The sequence below is a fragment of the Echiichthys vipera genome, assembly GCF_963691815.1.
Source record: "Echiichthys vipera genome assembly, chromosome: 1".
In the NCBI taxonomy this organism is placed as follows: domain Eukaryota; kingdom Metazoa; phylum Chordata; class Actinopteri; order Perciformes; family Trachinidae; genus Echiichthys; species Echiichthys vipera.
This window is the reverse complement of record NC_139826.1, coordinates 26852858-26870071: the sequence shown is the minus strand read 5'-3', so window position 1 is coordinate 26870071 and position 17214 is coordinate 26852858. Positions and strand designations below refer to the sequence as shown.

Genomic DNA, 17214 nt, shown 5'->3' with positions numbered 1-17214 from the left:
CAATAGCCGACCTGAAAGCAAAGAACATCAGAACTCTGTCAGCAGAGCCTCGGATAGGTGCTCACGGCAAACCAGTGATGTTTCTCCACCCTAAAGACTGTGACGGTGTGCTGGTGGAGCTTGAAGAAGCATAAACACTTTATTCTGACTGGGAGTGTGGGGGCTGTCACTATGGTAACAAATGTGGATTTTGTAATATGTCTTTATAGCACTTGGGTTTTGATCTTCTCACTTCAGATATGTGCCTCAAAGTTGTTCTTCCAGTTCTATTCTTGACTTTCCCTTTGTGGTGGGAATAAACACAGTGTGGTGTTCAAAGAATGTGCAGTTGCATTTAAGTAAGGCATTTGTCGTTACTCCACTATTCTACAGCAACATACTGTATAATTGGATGACAACACACAGTGTTCGCTACATACTGCAGAAAGAAACTGATTTCAGCTTTAAAACCAAATAAAAGCAAATCTTATATACAGAGTTTACATTAAGCGTTTAAAAAGGTAATATATATCAAAAGGCAGTATTGTTAAATATAATTTTAATACAGAATGTGTGGTGTTTGGAACATGTATCTATTGTATCATGGATGATACGGCTCATTCTGTTTCTATCGATGCAGATGCTAACATGAAAAGCTACTATAAAAGACAATGTACTTTTAACTAGTATAGATTATGTTTCCTAATAGGATGGCACACCTTTTGACTACAACAAATGTATGAACCATTTTTTTTTCTTTTTTTAAAAACAACTTGTGTCTTTTAGTTGAAACCCAAATAGGAAACATGCTCAAATCCAGTAAACTTGGTCTAAAATCCAAAATCTGAATGCATTTTTTGGAATGCATGCAGTATTTATATAGTGCATCTTCCTGAATTAGAAAGGGTTAATTATATATTATTTAAAGCCATGCCTATGTTCACCACTAGAGGGAGTGACTAGCACAACAGAAAGAAAACATGAAAACAAGAATCTGAGATTACAAAACACATGGTGAAGCAGTTCTTACACTTCCAGTAAAAAAAGTTTCTCAGTTGGAAATCCCCAGATTACTTCACCTTTTATAAGCCCTCGAGTCTAGATACTTCAATCAACGCTTAATGTAAAACAACCGACTGAAGTCAAATGGTCATGAAATATTCTGGCACTAAAGAGACAAGTAACAATTTGCCTTGAGACATGGACTTCAGACAATTGTAATTAGTTTCACGTCAAGCTACTTATTTTGGATTTTTGATGTACATTTTCTAAAGACCACAAGCTCTGAGTAAATGGTAGTTATGCCCTTGACGATCAGATAAACATTGTGATTATTTTCTTGATTACCAGTCTCTGGACGTTTTGCTGTCCATCAGCTTAAATACAATACCACTAATCAGATTTTTAAAAACATGTAATTTGCAGAACCTACAATAGAGGCTTTATAGTTTGCTCAATTGGGTGAAATTTTACTAAAGGTGTCAGCTGTTAACCGAGTTCTGTTTTCTCTGGTAATGAAAGTGAAACGCTTCATTTTCACCCATTCATGTCAGTGGAAAAGTTTTGTGGTTTTTCAGATGCAGAGCTCAATAGACCTTTCAAATTTTTAATGTTTTTAGCAACATAAAAAAATGAAACTGATCAGAATCCAGAGGGTTCGTTTTATTTAGCTTGATTAACAGCTCCTGGCATAAAACAGCAAATACATAGTAATGACGTAGGCACAGCTGACAGCAGAGAGAGAAGTGCTCACAGCTCTGGGAACAGCGGATTAGTGAAGTAACTGTAAATAGGAAGTGGCAATAACGACGTGAGTATTACAAGAGGTTTAAATCTTTAGCCAGTACCATGCATATGGCTTTATATTTTGAAAACATTGGAAAGCAAGATACAAATATACATATATAGAAAGCTTTTGGAAATATGATCTGGAGGGATTTAGCTGCTTTCTTTGCCCAGGGTGTGCTTGTCAAACAGGTACTCGGCCATGCCATTCTGAGGAGCTCCCATGCGGCGCAGGTTGGTCACCCAGTCCCCTAGTTCTTTGATGGACTTCACCTGCTCGTCCAGGTAGTGTGTCTCAATGAAGTCACACAACTGAAAGAAAGAAGAGTTCAATTAAATTAGAGTCCTAAAATGACAGAATTGCCCCTGTTGGTCCTGTTTTTATTTATACAAGTATTTTAAAAAGATCATCAGCAAAGATTACGCATGAGTTGACACTATTGTGATGATTCTGTTCTCATGGTACAATCATACTGTGTTGTTTTTCATATAATAAAAATAAAAAGGTTAAACGTTATTTCATCCCATAGACAGTCAACATTCAGAATCAGGTTTAATCTACGCACACAAGGAACTTTAATCTAGTCGTTGTTGCTTTCAATGTACGTACACAGAATAGACAGACATGCAACTTAAACAAGGACAGAAAGAAGGTCATCATAAACATTTGACTACTATGGACGGATAAAAGTGTGTGTGTGTGTGTGTGTGTGTGTGTGTGTGTGTGTGTGTGTGTGTGTGTGTGGTAGTAGTAGTTCTGATTCAGGAAAAGTGGGAAAAATAGTAAAAAAAACGATTTAATACTCACATGTGGGTCATTGTGGTCAGAGCAGAGCTTGTGCAAGTCCAGCAGTGACTGGTTCACGCTCTTCTCAAGCTGCAGAGCACATTCAAGGGCCTCCACTCCACTGCCCCACTCATCCCTCTCTGGCTTCTGCAATACAAAAAGCAGGTCAGGAAATCAGTGAGGCACTTATTGATGAGAGGCAGGAGGCCAACGACCTGACCCAGACAGAGGGTGAGTGAGCGGGTTTGCAGTTTAACGTTAAGTGGGTTGTGTTTGTGTGTCGGTCGAAGATAAGCGGTGCAGGGCGCTCACACCTTTCGTATCTTTTTGCCCTCCCACCATGCACTATATGATAGCCCAGAACTAGACTATCAGCCGTTAAAAGCAGTTATAGGGCCTGGACTGGTCTCACACCCAGTGTTTTACTTAAAACACACATATACCTTGACATCTTGTAGGAAGATCCTCCCTCCCCTCTGGTTCTGCAGTTTCATCAGCTTCTCAGCATGTTCGCGCTCCTCGTGTGACTGGTCGCGGAAGAACTTGGAAAAGTTGCGCAATGCCTGGTCATCCCGGTCAAAGTAGTATCCCTGTGAGGAGGAAAGAGGGGAACGGTGTTTTTTTAAAAATGATTCTTGAAATGTGGCTGAAATATAACACAAATACTTTGCGGCCAGAATAATTACACACAGCTGAAACTAGACGTGCATGCGGAGTCAGTTAGAAAAGTAGATAATATTCCAACAGAAGCTTCAATCCGACCCAAGGTTATTGTGAAAACAACAGTGTCAATGACGTGTTAATGAATGTTTCAGGTCCAGTCCAATATAGAATTACTAAGTGTTTTACAATGCCTCTTAAATAACTCACAATCCTACAACTGCAATTTGAAAAAAACACGTTCATTACTCTTTTCTTTTATCAGTTACAAAGTTTTGGTGATTAATGGAAGAGCCCATAGAGGTAAAAGTATTTCAACTAAACAAAAGATGAACATTTATTGAATAATCCTGGTATGTCCTTTCTGAAAACTAGCAGAGAAAATGTTTAGAAATTGAAAATGTATCATAAATAAGGTATAGAAACCCTTTCATAAACACGGGTGTGTGGGTAGGTGATGCCCTTGCTGCCCTGTCTCTGTACATAATCTCAAAGAGAACTTCAACCTTTGTTTTTCATACTCACACAACAGTCATGCTGTCCAGTTCAAAACACATGATCTCAAAGCGACATACAAAAGCTCACTCATTTAGGGAACGAGTTAATGTTTAATGAAAATGGCTGTTCTGGCGGGGGCTTTTTTTTATCATGGCTGTGGGCTGTCTGACTACAATCATCCAATCAGCTCAACAGTTACACAACCACACATCTGGTAAAAAAAAAAGGAATTAGAATCACTCCTCGATAATAATAACTAGTTTACACAGTTCCCTTTATGCTGTTCCACCCTGGGTTTTCCACTCATCTTTTTTCACAGTCTTCTATCTACTTATTGGACTCACCATAGACAGGTAGACGTAGGAGGCATACAGCTCCAGGTTGATCTGCCTGTTGATTGCAGCCTCGCAGTCCTGGTGGAAGTTCTGTCTCACCTGGGAACTCATGGTTCTGAAACAAAATCAGCATTTTGATAATTGGGCTAATCATTTGTGTTATTTATTAAGCAACATTGCAAAAAATATGTTTTACATAATTGTAACTTGAAAACTGGTCAAAAGAAGAAATTTGAAGGCACCACCATTATAATAGGTAATTTTCACTATTTTCTGATACTTAACACAATAAATAATTAATCAAAAAGTGAATAATATAATGGAAATAATTACAAGTCGCAGCCCTATCACAATAACTACTACAAAGCCTGTTCTATTCTAATCATAGGAAAATGGTCTTTCTTTGGTGAGTTAAGTGTTTTGTATTGATATGTTGAATTCAGATATAAACTATAGATCAACTTTCGTGATTTTACCAAATAGATCCAACAACAAAAGTGGGTGGTTGATGATAAATGACAAGCCTCTGTGGCAGTGAAACAATATTCAGAACTGGACAAACTATTGACATAAAACATGGTTGTATGCTAACCGACGATGGGCCATACCTTCCACAGAAGTACGTCACTCTGCACCAGACCTCTAAATGTAATTTGTTTCACAAGAAATGGAGCTATATATTAAAACAATAACCTCTGGACATGTTTTGTTTTGTGTCTCTTTTTTACGTTATGCCATTTATGTTTTTCCTGTTATTTGTACATTTGCTTTTGTATCTGTTTAAATTACATTATTATTGCTCATTTGTATCATTGTAATGTTTATTAATTTAATATAAAGATTAAAAAAAAGAAAAAATACTGCACCAGACCTAATTATTACATCAGCATCACTTTGGGTTTGGCACAGCTACGTTTCATTTAATAAAGCAAAATCTGCAAAGTCATATCTACTCTATTTATTACTACACTATTAATATACATATTCTGACCCTATATACAATTTGAAACTATTTAATAAAAAACTAAGCTAAACTATTAATTTATGTAAATACTATAATTTTATTTTAAGATAAATAATTATCTTTTTATTGTGTTGTGTTTTATATTATTGTAATAATCGCCTTTACATTTATTTGTTTGTGAATCCTGTCGTTTCTTTTTCCAATATTTTGACAATTTTAATGTATTTTACAGTTGAACGTACATTTGGAGAAAAAAAAACGTTTATATATTTTAATTCAAAATAAAAAAAAACGATATATAATGTTACACTTCCGTCAAACTTCGCATGGAAGAAAATAGTATAAATAGAAAAAAAGCATTTAGACGAAGTGGTGTTTGTTGGACCAGTGTTGTTGTGCCTGACGGGAAAGATTACGCAGAGGGTGGAGAGCCAACTGCGCCAAGGCCACATGGAGATAAACAAGCGCACACGTTACGTTACTCTGCCGAACCAACACCACCGCAGCGACCAGTTACCATAGCTACACATGCAAAGTCAGAGAGCTTACATTAGAGATGAATTCTTACCAGATCTCAGTGACGGGTCTTCTTGTGTCCGAGGGTCTTGCGTCGTTAGCAAAACAAACAGTTAGCTACAGTGAGCTAAACGTGTTCAGGATAACTTAGCTGGCTGATGATTTAAAGGTGATTAAAATGTGTTGTTGTTGTTATCGATGGTGGTCTTGAGTGATCGAAGCGATTATCGATGTTTGAAGACAGTTGAAAGTTGCCGTTCAAGCACTGTTGAAGCAGGTAACCTTCGCTGTCCGCTAACAAAGTCGATCTACTGGTCTCCGGCCTGAGTCTCCTCCTCTGATAACCAGACACGGTATGGGCCGTGACGTCACTTGTCGGAAGAGGGAGGGGCTTAGCGTGACGCGTCGAGACGGTAACGCTAGATTTGGGGGGAAACTCGCAGAAACTCTCGCGAGACTCGCTTCTAAGGCAAGCGGGTGTAGCAGCAGTTGTTCCTTTATATCAGACCCAGTGGATCCATATCACATGAAAAATCAAAATTAAATAAAGTTAAAATAAAAATCAGCACAGTAAAAAACAAAATAGTATTTCATAGAATATGAATATATCCGCTGGATAAGCGGATGAAGATGAGATGAGATAGAATATGGTCTTGGATTTTAAGGTATGGAAATGTGACAGAAGTGTTGTCTTTTCCTGGTTTTAAAGTTGGTTTTAGAAACTAACTGATGTGCTGAAGTCATTCAAATCAATGGCCTCTACACTTCCTATTGATTTTGAATCCCATAGCCCTAAGAAAACATTGTTTAATCTTCTCTTCTGACACAATGGTTATTGTTCTCAAATCTTGCTCACCTATTTTTTTTCCAAAATAAAGGCTTTTGTTAAAGTGACTTGGTTATTTTAAAAGAAATATTATCCAAATATTATCAAATAATGAACAATAAAAAAACCCTATTTCAGAATAAATAAAGTATCTATTTTGTTCACTAATTTTGATCTCCAGTGTATCTTAATACTATTGTACTTTTGACTCCACTAGAATTATCTGACAGCCAAAGTGACTTATTATTTCGATGATTAAGATTATTGATTCAGAACATCTGATTGGTGAATGGCTATACTGCCTTATAGATTTAACTATCCAACAGTATATAAAGCAGATATAGAAGGCCAATCAACCAGCTACGACATTTAAATGCTGCTTATGCATTTATACAACACTTTGAAAGGAGCCTTTCAGCACAATGACATTTTTACTGCAATACTGAGGTGAAACTCAAAACTTTGTGGTATTTATGTTTTTTTTCTATATTGACCGATCACTATTTAGAAAAAATAGTAAATGCGAAGATACACATGAATAAGGAGCCTGCGGAGCGATAGTGAACTGAATTAATGAAAAGGCTCCGTATTACTGTGCCCCCATATCCATGATTGTGAATGTATAATCTAGCTCACTAATTTTGGCAGAATATTTAGGATTAGAAGCATTTTGAGAGCAACTAAGGAATCAAGCTTACTTATACTGCATAGCCTCAAATCACAGGTTCATATCAGTGCAGAGAGCTACACATCTACAGTAGTGAACCACATCCTCTATCCTCAACCACCAACGTAAAAAACAAAAAACTCTCACACAGAGCTGCCGTCTACTGACTCAACTTTGATCACACAAAATGACTCAGCTCATTAGAAAACTTAAAAACTTTGAGATTAAGTAACAGTCTTCAAGTCACACACCAGGACATGACTAATTGGCTTATTGACACATAGCTTACTGTGTCAGTAACCATGTTCAAAGTTCATAGTGTTATATAGTTTTAGCTGGTTCTATCTTTGATGAGGCTATAGATTACCAACCCGTCTACAGTAAGTGGGCGACTGCCCCATGGCTCCACAAGCAGCATGTTCACATGCCCTCTCTGATGTGTGGTAGATGGTCTGTCTTTATTTGATTAACTGCAGTTTTGTTTGAGAAATATCCATAAACTAAAGAAAAATATCAACTGACATAATAATGAATGGGTCCTGCTTTATTACCTGAGTTTATGCCCTGTCTGGGAAAAGGGGATTGATGTAAAAATGCAGAATATGTTTAAACTGTTGCTGGATAAAATGTAATGACCTTTCCCTCAGTACAGCAGTGGGGAGGCTGCAGATGTTATGGAAAATCTGAAGATAAATGCTCATGTTTTCAAAATATATCTCCATGACAACTGTTACTTTTCAACTGACTTTCTTTAGGAGGTCTGCCCCCACAACATGGCTAAGACACTGACTTGAATTGTACTGTATATTCTCGCGCAAGAATAAAAAAGCTTTTAATATAACCATGAACTGATCTCAGACATGGTTATTTTCTAAAGAGTTTTTATAACAGGGATCCTGTGTAAAAATCTAGTTTTAAGGTGATCTTGATACGGTGCTTACAATGTACATATGGGTTAAATTCTGGGTTCTGGGTTCTTCATACATGGGCGGGACTTTGGCTCTATGCTGTGCTCGGAGATCACCATATAACCAAACATGACTTTGATTAACAAGAGTGCGTGGGTTTAGTTTGAGAGGTGGGGGAACTAAGTAAAGTTAGCTATTAAAAAAGGGAAGAAAAAAACACACAATTTACTGTATTTGTAAAGATATCTATCACACTATGAATACAGTAGTACGGAAAAAGGGTCTTTTCTTGGCTTTAACAGGCGGCAGTACATTTTCTTAAGTTGTGTTTCACCTCTGAGATCCATTTATTAGATATTTTCCATTAAGGGCCTGCCAGTGTTAGTTTAGGAGCAAGGATATGTAGGCAATGTGTCTATTAGAAAGCATTGCCTGAGAGGTGCAAGCAAAAAATGTACCAATAGATATTATTTTCTCACGGCTATTAAATTATACAAGCAAGTGTGTCTTTAGTCATAGTCATCCTCAATTACTATTGAAATTGTTTTGTAAAACTTGAGCTATAATAATCTTCAGTTACAGTGAGGGGAACTCACATTGACCAAAATATGCTCTGGCGTTGCTATGGCAATCCAAGAAACACGCACATGAAGTTTGGTTGCTTCCCACTCCTCTGAAGAGAAGAAAGTATTTATTAGGAATTCACTCTTGCTATTGAAATTAATCATCTGTCACTCAATAGCTTTGATGCTGTTGTAGATAATTGCCATCCAGGGTTTTGACCCTTGAACCTCATCAACTGGAAGCATTTAAGTGACATGGTTAGACTGGAGCAAAACCTGGGCTACGTTTGTCTTTGCTCTTCAAAGCTTTCGCTGATTGCTGTCAACACTAAACAGCTCACAGATTTCACTGATTGGTTTATTATTATCTGGATGGCTGTTTTGTAATGAGCCATCGTTTATTACCTTGGTAAATTCTTATAAATGCATTTTGTGACTGGATTTTTCCAAGGCAAAACTAAAGTTTACATTGTGTATATTGTATACATCTAGACTTCAGCTTTTTACGGCAACATTTCAAACCTCTTCTCCTATAAAGGGTGCATTATAACTGCACTTTGAGAGCCAGATAATGCATAAGTAAAAGCACATTTCCACTGCAACTCACAAGTGCATTTCTCAACAGAACCAGTCGCCATAGCATCAGCCAAATACCCAGCCCTGTTACAGATCTCATTCTTACTGCAGAACCATTAAACATCCAATTATCCTTAGGGGAATGATTATATGGCATATGGTTTTCATGGTAAATAGGAATCTAGTTATGTCCTGTCCATAAACCAGTCACAGTGCTATGTTAAGTTCAAAGTCAGTTTAAATTTTATGCATCTGACGTTACTTCTCAAATTACCTCACTGTAGTTGACGTAGAAATTATCCCCACTTTGTTGTCATCTAGCCATGTGCAATTTAAAATGTTTTACAGCGTCTTTACGCGTGTATGGTACAAAATACAACAGCACTATCTGCTGGCTCAATCACATGATGCACGAGTCAACAACTTACTGCTGGATGGGCATAATCTAGTTGAATTAATTTGACTTTCACACATTTAAAAAACTTCAGGTTACAAGTGGCTGCTTTATAATCTTTTTCTGAAATCAGCTTACATTCACCTCCACAACAGTGACATTTTTTTCCTACCTCCTAAGTACCAGTAAAACTTGATCTACTACATTCTGCAGTAAAAAAGAAATTCAAATAGTTTGGTGTTTCTTATAAATTTTATTGATGGAAAAGGTTTAGTCGAACAGGCCGAATCCCATGTCGTCATCGGACGCCTCAGACTCTTCTTTCTTCTCTTCCTTCTTCTCCTCAACTGCAAAACAAAAAGCCCATGGTATTATTTCCTGCTAGAGTTAGCATAATATTTAACAAACAGTTAAGCATTTCTGACAATTACCTTTGTATTAATGTGGACAGGAGTCACATACTTTTTTCTTATAAACATGTATGTTGTGTGTCAAAAAAGACCCTGCTTGAAACTCTAGGTTTAGCATAAATGTCAACCTGTCGACAATGTTATGATAAATTACATTACCTTCATGCCGTGTACCCACCAGGTACATTATGTCAGGTTAAAATCATGTAGATATGTTAAAATATAATTCTATGAAAAAATAATGATGGCTAACTGATTTGGCTACATGTCATCCTATAACCATACAAGGTAAAGGCATAGGCACTGAGATCCAAGTGCCACTGATGCTGACAAACAAGGTGCTAAGCTGCAAACCTCACCTGCAGGGGCAGCAGCTCCGCCTGAGCCAACAGCTGCAGAGCTGGCGACAGCTGCAGCACCACCTGTTGGCACACTGGCCAGTTTACCGTAACCTGGGGAGACACGAGTTGGCAGACATAAAGCACAAGTGCTAACATTGACACTGCAGCCAGAAACAAGATAGGTCAGACGTGGTATATTATCATTAGATATAAACTCTGGCAAAGCTTAAATACAGTCTTTTCCTGGTCTGTGGGAACATGTTTAATCTATTTTGTAGTTTCAGCTTATTGAAATTAACGCCACTTACCGCCTGTTATCTACAATATTGTGCTTCAAAAAAAAGAAGGCTCTGATTTCAAACTAAAATCAAAATTAATCACTACACACAGGCACAAACAAACTGACACTCACCCGTGGCGATCACCTCCTCCACATTCTTGCCTGCGAGCTCAGAAATGACCTGTTAAAAGATCAGATTTGTGAATATCACATCAATTGGCCATTGGTAGAAGAATTTCTGCCACACCACCAGAAACAATTAAGTGCGGACCGCTCTGTACCTTTTCCATGCGGGTGTCATCAGCTTCGATGCCAACACTTTCCAGAATCTTCTTGATGTCCTTGGTCTGAGGGCTTGCATTGCCACCCAGGGCAGAGAGCAGGTAAGCAGCTACGTAACGCATCCTGCAACAATAACCAGGAATATCAATAACAGTAGATGTGTTAATTGACACCACAACAAATAAAAGACATGTACATATTTGGACATTGTTCAACATCTTTTTCAAAATATTTGAATTAACAAAAAAAAAATCTGTGCTGCATTATTTAAAATTTTTAAAAACAGATTATTCACATCTTCAATTAACAGAAATCAAACTAATAAATATCTGCTGCCAACAGTAATCATTTCTAATCTTTTCCTGCAGCAATTTCACTACATTAACATTCCATGTTTTCAGATATAATCAAAGGTTTTTTCTTTTATAGAAAATTCACATCTCAAAGCAAAACTTTTCCATTTAATGGATAATCCATTTAAGATTAATCCCAGGGTTCCTACACCTTTACCAAAGTCAAATTCAAGCATTTCAAGACTCAATTTTGTGTTTTTCCAGCACCTTACTGGGGACCGACCAATAACATTTTTTCATCAGCCTTAACCAATGACTATACGGACTTTCTTGAACGGATATTTGGAGTCGAAACTACATTTGCTTGCTCAATTTACACCATAAAAATTACAAAGATAAATGTTACAGGTCTCAATTTTAAAAAAGGAACATTTATTGAACTTTAAAAGAGGCGTCTCCAGCAACAAGGAGCTGCCTGTGGGCGCCCGTCTGTAATTAATGCCAGGAATATACTATCAGCAAACGCAACAGCCTACATCGGTCAATTACGATACACCTAAAAAACGCAAATATCAATCATCACTACACCTTACAGTTGTGGAAATGTACAAATTGATATACACAGTACAATACGCATTATTTAGTTATATTATAGCACTTGTCCATCACATAAAATAAATTATGTTATTTATATGTCCTATAAACAACCAAGATGATATCTTCAGACACCTCTCTACAGAAGGACGACAGATTTATGGAAAACTAACTTCATATGGCGATCTTTTCTATTTTATAAATGCCATCCCATATATCAAATTCTAAACAGTTTTAAGCACCTTTCAAACAATGAAAACACCACACTTAACTCAAAGTGTTTTCAAGGATTTCCAGCCCTGATTAACGTCATGTCAGTACAGCGGTTAAATGCTGGTTTTGTGGCGGAATAAACGAAACAGAGGGCATCTAATGGGTCTTTGAGGGTCTTAAGTCATCGAAGACATTAATATTTTAGGATGTATTTCACTCAGACTCGTAAAAGAGACGTTTTTCACCATGTGGCGCGTGTTCTTCAGTCCCGTTAACAGGAGCTAACGCTAGCTCGCTAGCCGCTCCGACACTGCGGTGATGAAAAATATAAATAATATCGCTAATATGCTGCTCTTTCGAGTGTTTTAGATACCGGGGTCGACAGTTAACTTGTTTATTGTCACATTATGCGTTTGATCCCGGTAATAAATACAATTATTCTATGGTTAAAACCCCACTCACTTGAGCTAGACGGCGAAAGCGTGTTCACGTCGAGGTTAGCACGGACAGAAAGGAAGTTACGTCACGCGACGAAGGCGGAAGGAACCTCGCTTCTTCTTCGTGTTCGTCAACAGGCAGAAAAGAGAAAGGTCGCCCCTGCTGTCCTGAGGTGTGAGCGTCTGTGCGGCTGCAGCAGAAGCTTTTACCATTATATTGGGGTATTTATTTATTCATAAAAACATTTAAAAACATTCCCTCACTTCCTAAGAGAGAATTTAACACATATACGAAATCCCTTGATAAAATGACAAGGAAGAAAGCAACAGTTTAAAAATATCAATATAGGTTATCTAACGTGTACTAACTACTAAGTCCCTTTTCTGAAGGGTGACACAATCCCTGTTTATACATATGTGTCTGGTATTCAAATGCAATGTTACAAAGAAACACTTCAAATATACATTTTTGATTTCCCTTTGGTTTGATTTTTTAGTAGTTTTTTGTTTGTTTGTTTTGTTTGTTGCTTAAACTTTTATGTAAATCTTACGTCTCTCTTATGTATCCACATGCAAGCATGTAATAAGAATGGATTCACTTGTTTAACTGCACTACACGCAATGTACTTAATTTTGAATACAAATATATATATATACAATAGTGGTTCTCAAACTTAAAGCCTATACACTCATATTTTATGGTGCATACAATACTAAGATACTACAATGATCATTATTAACATACTCATATATTTGTAACATCATATGTTAATGTTAAACATACATTTGGAAGGCACATTGAATCTTTCAGCTCAATTGTATCAATTGTATCTCTACCTTACCTGGCCTATAAGCCAGTAAATCAATCATCAAGGATGTGTAAATGTTTTTATTTTTTCCCCCCACGAATCTTTGCTAATAATACATTGCGTTCATGTTAATGTATATCAGATATAATTTTGAAAAAAACGTTGGAAAGATTATCAAACAATTTGGCGGACCCCTTGCAGTAACTTTGAGGGCCCCCTGGGGCCCCCGGACCCTCTGTTGAAGATCTCTGGTTACAGCCTGTATCCATTTCAACATTGAAACTATTTATGTAGCACTGTTCAACACAACGTGCTTTACAAGATTAAATAAAAATGATAGACAAACTAGGTAAATAGAGTTTATAAAGCTATGCAACGAAAAACTAAAATCTAAAGAAAACCGCCAAGTCTTTGTGATTGACGTAAATGTATATTATATTTCTATCAAAAACACTAAATACAAAAAAACAAGTACGGTCTATTTATTTTAAATCATGTCAGATTCATTTTATGCAGCAAAATTAAAATGTGTTAATGTCCCATGTCATTCCATGAAAGTCTACTTGATACAGTGAAAAAAAGGAGTAAAAAAAGAGGAATATTCAAAGGCATGTCCCAATCACTGTCAAAAAAGGATTTTTTTAGACAGGTATCTTTGATCTTCACATTTTAAAAATACATTTCATAATTTATCTGTATTGTTTTAAATGGTCTACTTTGTGGAGGAATTGGCGCTTCTGTGACGGTGCAACGCCGTGTTATTTCTCTATTTACTCTTCACTGCCAGCTTTTTCCTCAAAACAAACTCTGTGTGTAAGTGCATGTGTCTTTTATGACACTGTATATTAACATGAATCAATTTCTTCTTCCTTGTCTGCTTCTTCTGCGGATTTGGCTCCTGATCCGGATTGGCCTCCTGCTTCTCCCCGGCCCCTGCTGCTGCTGCTGGGCTCGCTCTTGGCTGTGATTCACTTTGGTTGCCAGAAAAGACAAAGTAAAGTGTCCTCACGTGACTCTCTGCAATGGATTGAGTCCATGCCCCGAGAAACCAGCAGCTGGGCTCTGGTCTCAAGCTGCAGTGTAAGCAACCAGCTCTAATGAATCGCTGTCACGTGCACTGTTTGGTTCCAGGCAACCAGCCACTGATCTACCACTGAGCACCTCAGATGTCTACAGTACTGTATGTATGGATGCATCGGGTGAAACCACATTTTAAAGGTCATATACCGGTATTCATGTTTCTGTCTGAAACCCTGTTTTAGCGCCTGTCTCTATAAACCTCCCTTCCAAAAAGCTCTGTCATCCTGATTGGTCAGCGTTTCCAGGACTTCTACATTGGGGCACTTGCCGTCTCTACACCCCCTACACCAACAGTTTATATGGTATAGTTGTGACATCACAACTGTACAGAAGTCCTAACGACTCCTTTAAAGACTCAGTTGCTTAATGCAGGCTGTGTGCATTTCTCTGTGGATTAAGCATGTTGATACTTTCACAGTATTTATATAGAAGCTCAATCTCCTTTTTACTCATAAGAAACATAGACATCTCCCTTTTACAGTATGGGACCTTTCCGTTTATTTTTCTTACAGGTGTAACTGCTCACATTAATCGCTTCTGCCAATCAATAATTACTGTAATGTAGCCATCAGTAATGTTGGTCACATCTGTGCTTTTGCTGCTATGACAAGTCAAGATATCTGCTGTGAAAAAGGCTTATGAAACCGATTCATAACGATTAACAAATAAGAATGTTATGATGCTTGTAAGGCTACCAAAGTCAGGTTAGCAGGATTGATTCTGAAAACTGCATGTAAAGAACAAGGAGAGACTTGGGCTATGACACAATGAATCTGAAACATGAGAAAGCTCTCCAGTTCTTGGTCAATGTAATGGGAAAACCTTTGTTAACTTGAGTGTCAAAACTCCAAAGTGTTACTTGAATTTTTCATTTGCAACTAACGTGAAACATATAGTAGGGCATGACAGAGCAAATAAGAAACTTCTTAGTCCATCTCCGTGTATTTGAATTTCTCCATCCAATCCTCACATCCAATTAGCGGGAACTACCATGATGAAAGTTCTTGGAGTTGTTTCATGCATTTCACACAAAAGAGGAGAATTAAAGCGGAAGGAAAACATTTATTTGTGTGGCTGGAATCAGTCGACAAGAGAGTGAGTCAGACGTGTCAGATAATAAACTGATTCAACCGTTCAGAATTTAAGTTCATTCTGGGTTCATTCCCTTCGTCAGTATTTGATATCAAAAATGTCACATTTCCCTCTAAATCAAAAACAGCTCTTGATACTGAATTTCCATAAATCATCCACCACATGCAGCATGTGTCAGGCATGACAGATATAAGGAAGAGTGGAGACTTTTAGTATGCAACCTGAAAGTTTATCTTCTAAAAGAACAAGTCGTACGTGTTTGGAACAAAATCTGACCTAATGAAGGGACATGCCCATAAACATCTGGTTGTTTTGATCTTGAAGGAGTGGAATCACACTCGGTCTGGGCCACATGGTCAAATCCTTCTTTCCAGATATACTGTAGCTTATTTCATATCTGAATAACGATATGATGTTTTCTGGTAATTCAATAAATATATATATATATACATATGAAATTAGCAAATGGTATATAATATTTTCTTTACTCCTGTAAGAAGAACTGAGTGTTTTCTCATTTTATTAAGAACTTTAGAGCAAAATTAAGATAACGTTGTCCAAATGACGTAAATATTGCCTCAAAGCAGTTTGGCCATTGTTTTTTTGACATGAAGACAGAAACAATGTAGGTCACCAGAGAATCGATGTAGATCTGTCACCTGCAATGATTGACATGATTGACGTCAGCAGATTGAAGTAGTGCAGGAGTTTAAATATTAAGGACCTTTTTTTTTAAAGATTATTTTTTGGCCTTTTCATGCCTTTATTGGGTAGGACAGCTTGAAGAATGACAGAAAACAGGAGTGAGAGAAAATGGGGTGACACGTAGCAAAAGGGAATCAAACTCCGGCCGCTGCGTCTATGACATCTAGCCTCGGTACATGGGGCGCCCACTCTAACCACTGAGCCACAAAGCACCCCTTAGGAACTTTTTGTGATTGCAATTTGAGTTTTACTGTTAACACTGAGTATATTTAAAAAATAAGAAAATAAATGCAGCACTTGAAAAAAAGTAATTATTTTATGTGATCAAGAATACCTTAGATCTGGTCTATCACGGCCTTGTAGAAAGCGTGCTGTGTTACAATATATGTACATTGTATGGTCGCCTGGGGGTTAAAAACAGAGCAAAACTGGCAAAAATTATAAAAAACAGCTGGGATGTATTTATGACAATAGAGTCGAACGGAAAGCACAGAGGATTTTGGCTGATCCCAATCACCCCCTGGTCAATGCATTTAAAAACTCCCCCCAAGAAGGCGCCACAGAGCTGCCAAAACAACAACAATATTTATGAGAAGTCATTCATACCGAATGCAATTATAATATTAAATTCATGAACACATTCCAGGACATTTAAGGGCTTATACATCACCTTTTTACTCTTTTGTGCATTGAATGATGTGTAATTTAGTTTAGTAATTTAGAGTTGAGTTGATTCATTCATTCATCTTCAACCGCTTGTCTCTGCCGGGGTTGTGGGTGTGTGTGTGTGTGTGTGTGTGTGTGTGCGTGTGTGCGTGTATGTGTGTGTGTGTGTGGGGGGGGGGATCTGGAGCTGATATCCCAGCTGCTGACATCAGGCGTGTGGCGGGGTACACCCTGGACAGGACGCCAGTCTATCGCAGGACACATAGAGACGAACAGAGACAGACAACCATTCACACCTACGTGGGGAATTTAGAGTCTTCAATTAAACTAGCACGTGCATGTCTTTGGACTGTGGGAGGAAACCGGAGAACCCGGAGAAAACCCACGCAGACACGGGAAAACGTGCAAACCCCACACAGAAGGGCCCCAGCCGGAATTCGAACCAGCAACCCTCTTGTTGTGAGGCGACAGTGCATACCTCCACACCAAAATAAATTAGCATAAAGGACGTTCAAGAAGACATTCAATACTTTAACCATTGTTTATTTAGCCTT

The 17214-nt window shown here is 37.7% G+C and overlaps 3 protein-coding genes across 3 annotated transcripts in view; 1 reads left to right on the top strand and 2 right to left on the bottom strand.

Moving 5' to 3' along the window:
• Positions 1-373, top strand: part of mcee (methylmalonyl CoA epimerase) — a 2918-nt gene extending 2545 nt beyond the window's left edge. Inside the window, exon 3 of the mRNA XM_083916954.1 lies at positions 7-373. Coding sequence (XP_083773080.1) covers positions 7-134 — 128 coding nt within the window. The 3' untranslated portion in view covers positions 135-373. The remainder of the gene's footprint in view (positions 1-6) is intronic.
• Positions 374-1620: 1247 nt separating this feature from the next.
• Positions 1621-5881, bottom strand: LOC310948854 (ferritin, heavy subunit). The gene is made up of 5 exons (XM_083916125.1): positions 5577-5881; positions 4054-4159; positions 2995-3141; positions 2573-2698; positions 1621-2076 (listed from the first exon to the last, which is right to left on the bottom strand). Exons 2-5 carry the CDS (start codon positions 4153-4155, stop codon positions 1918-1920), a joined length of 534 nt encoding a protein of 177 aa, XP_083772251.1. The 5' UTR covers positions 4156-4159; positions 5577-5881; the 3' UTR covers positions 1621-1917.
• A 3810-nt stretch (positions 5882-9691) lies between these two features.
• Positions 9692-12428, bottom strand: LOC310949631 (uncharacterized protein). Its single transcript, XM_083917130.1, has 5 exons — positions 12334-12428; positions 10771-10894; positions 10622-10670; positions 10228-10320; positions 9692-9805 (listed from the first exon to the last, which is right to left on the bottom strand). The coding sequence occupies exons 2-5, from the start codon at positions 10891-10893 to the stop codon at positions 9729-9731; spliced, it is 342 nt and encodes a 113-aa protein (XP_083773256.1). The 5' UTR covers position 10894; positions 12334-12428; the 3' UTR covers positions 9692-9728.
• Between the last annotated feature and the right edge of the window lie 4786 nt (positions 12429-17214).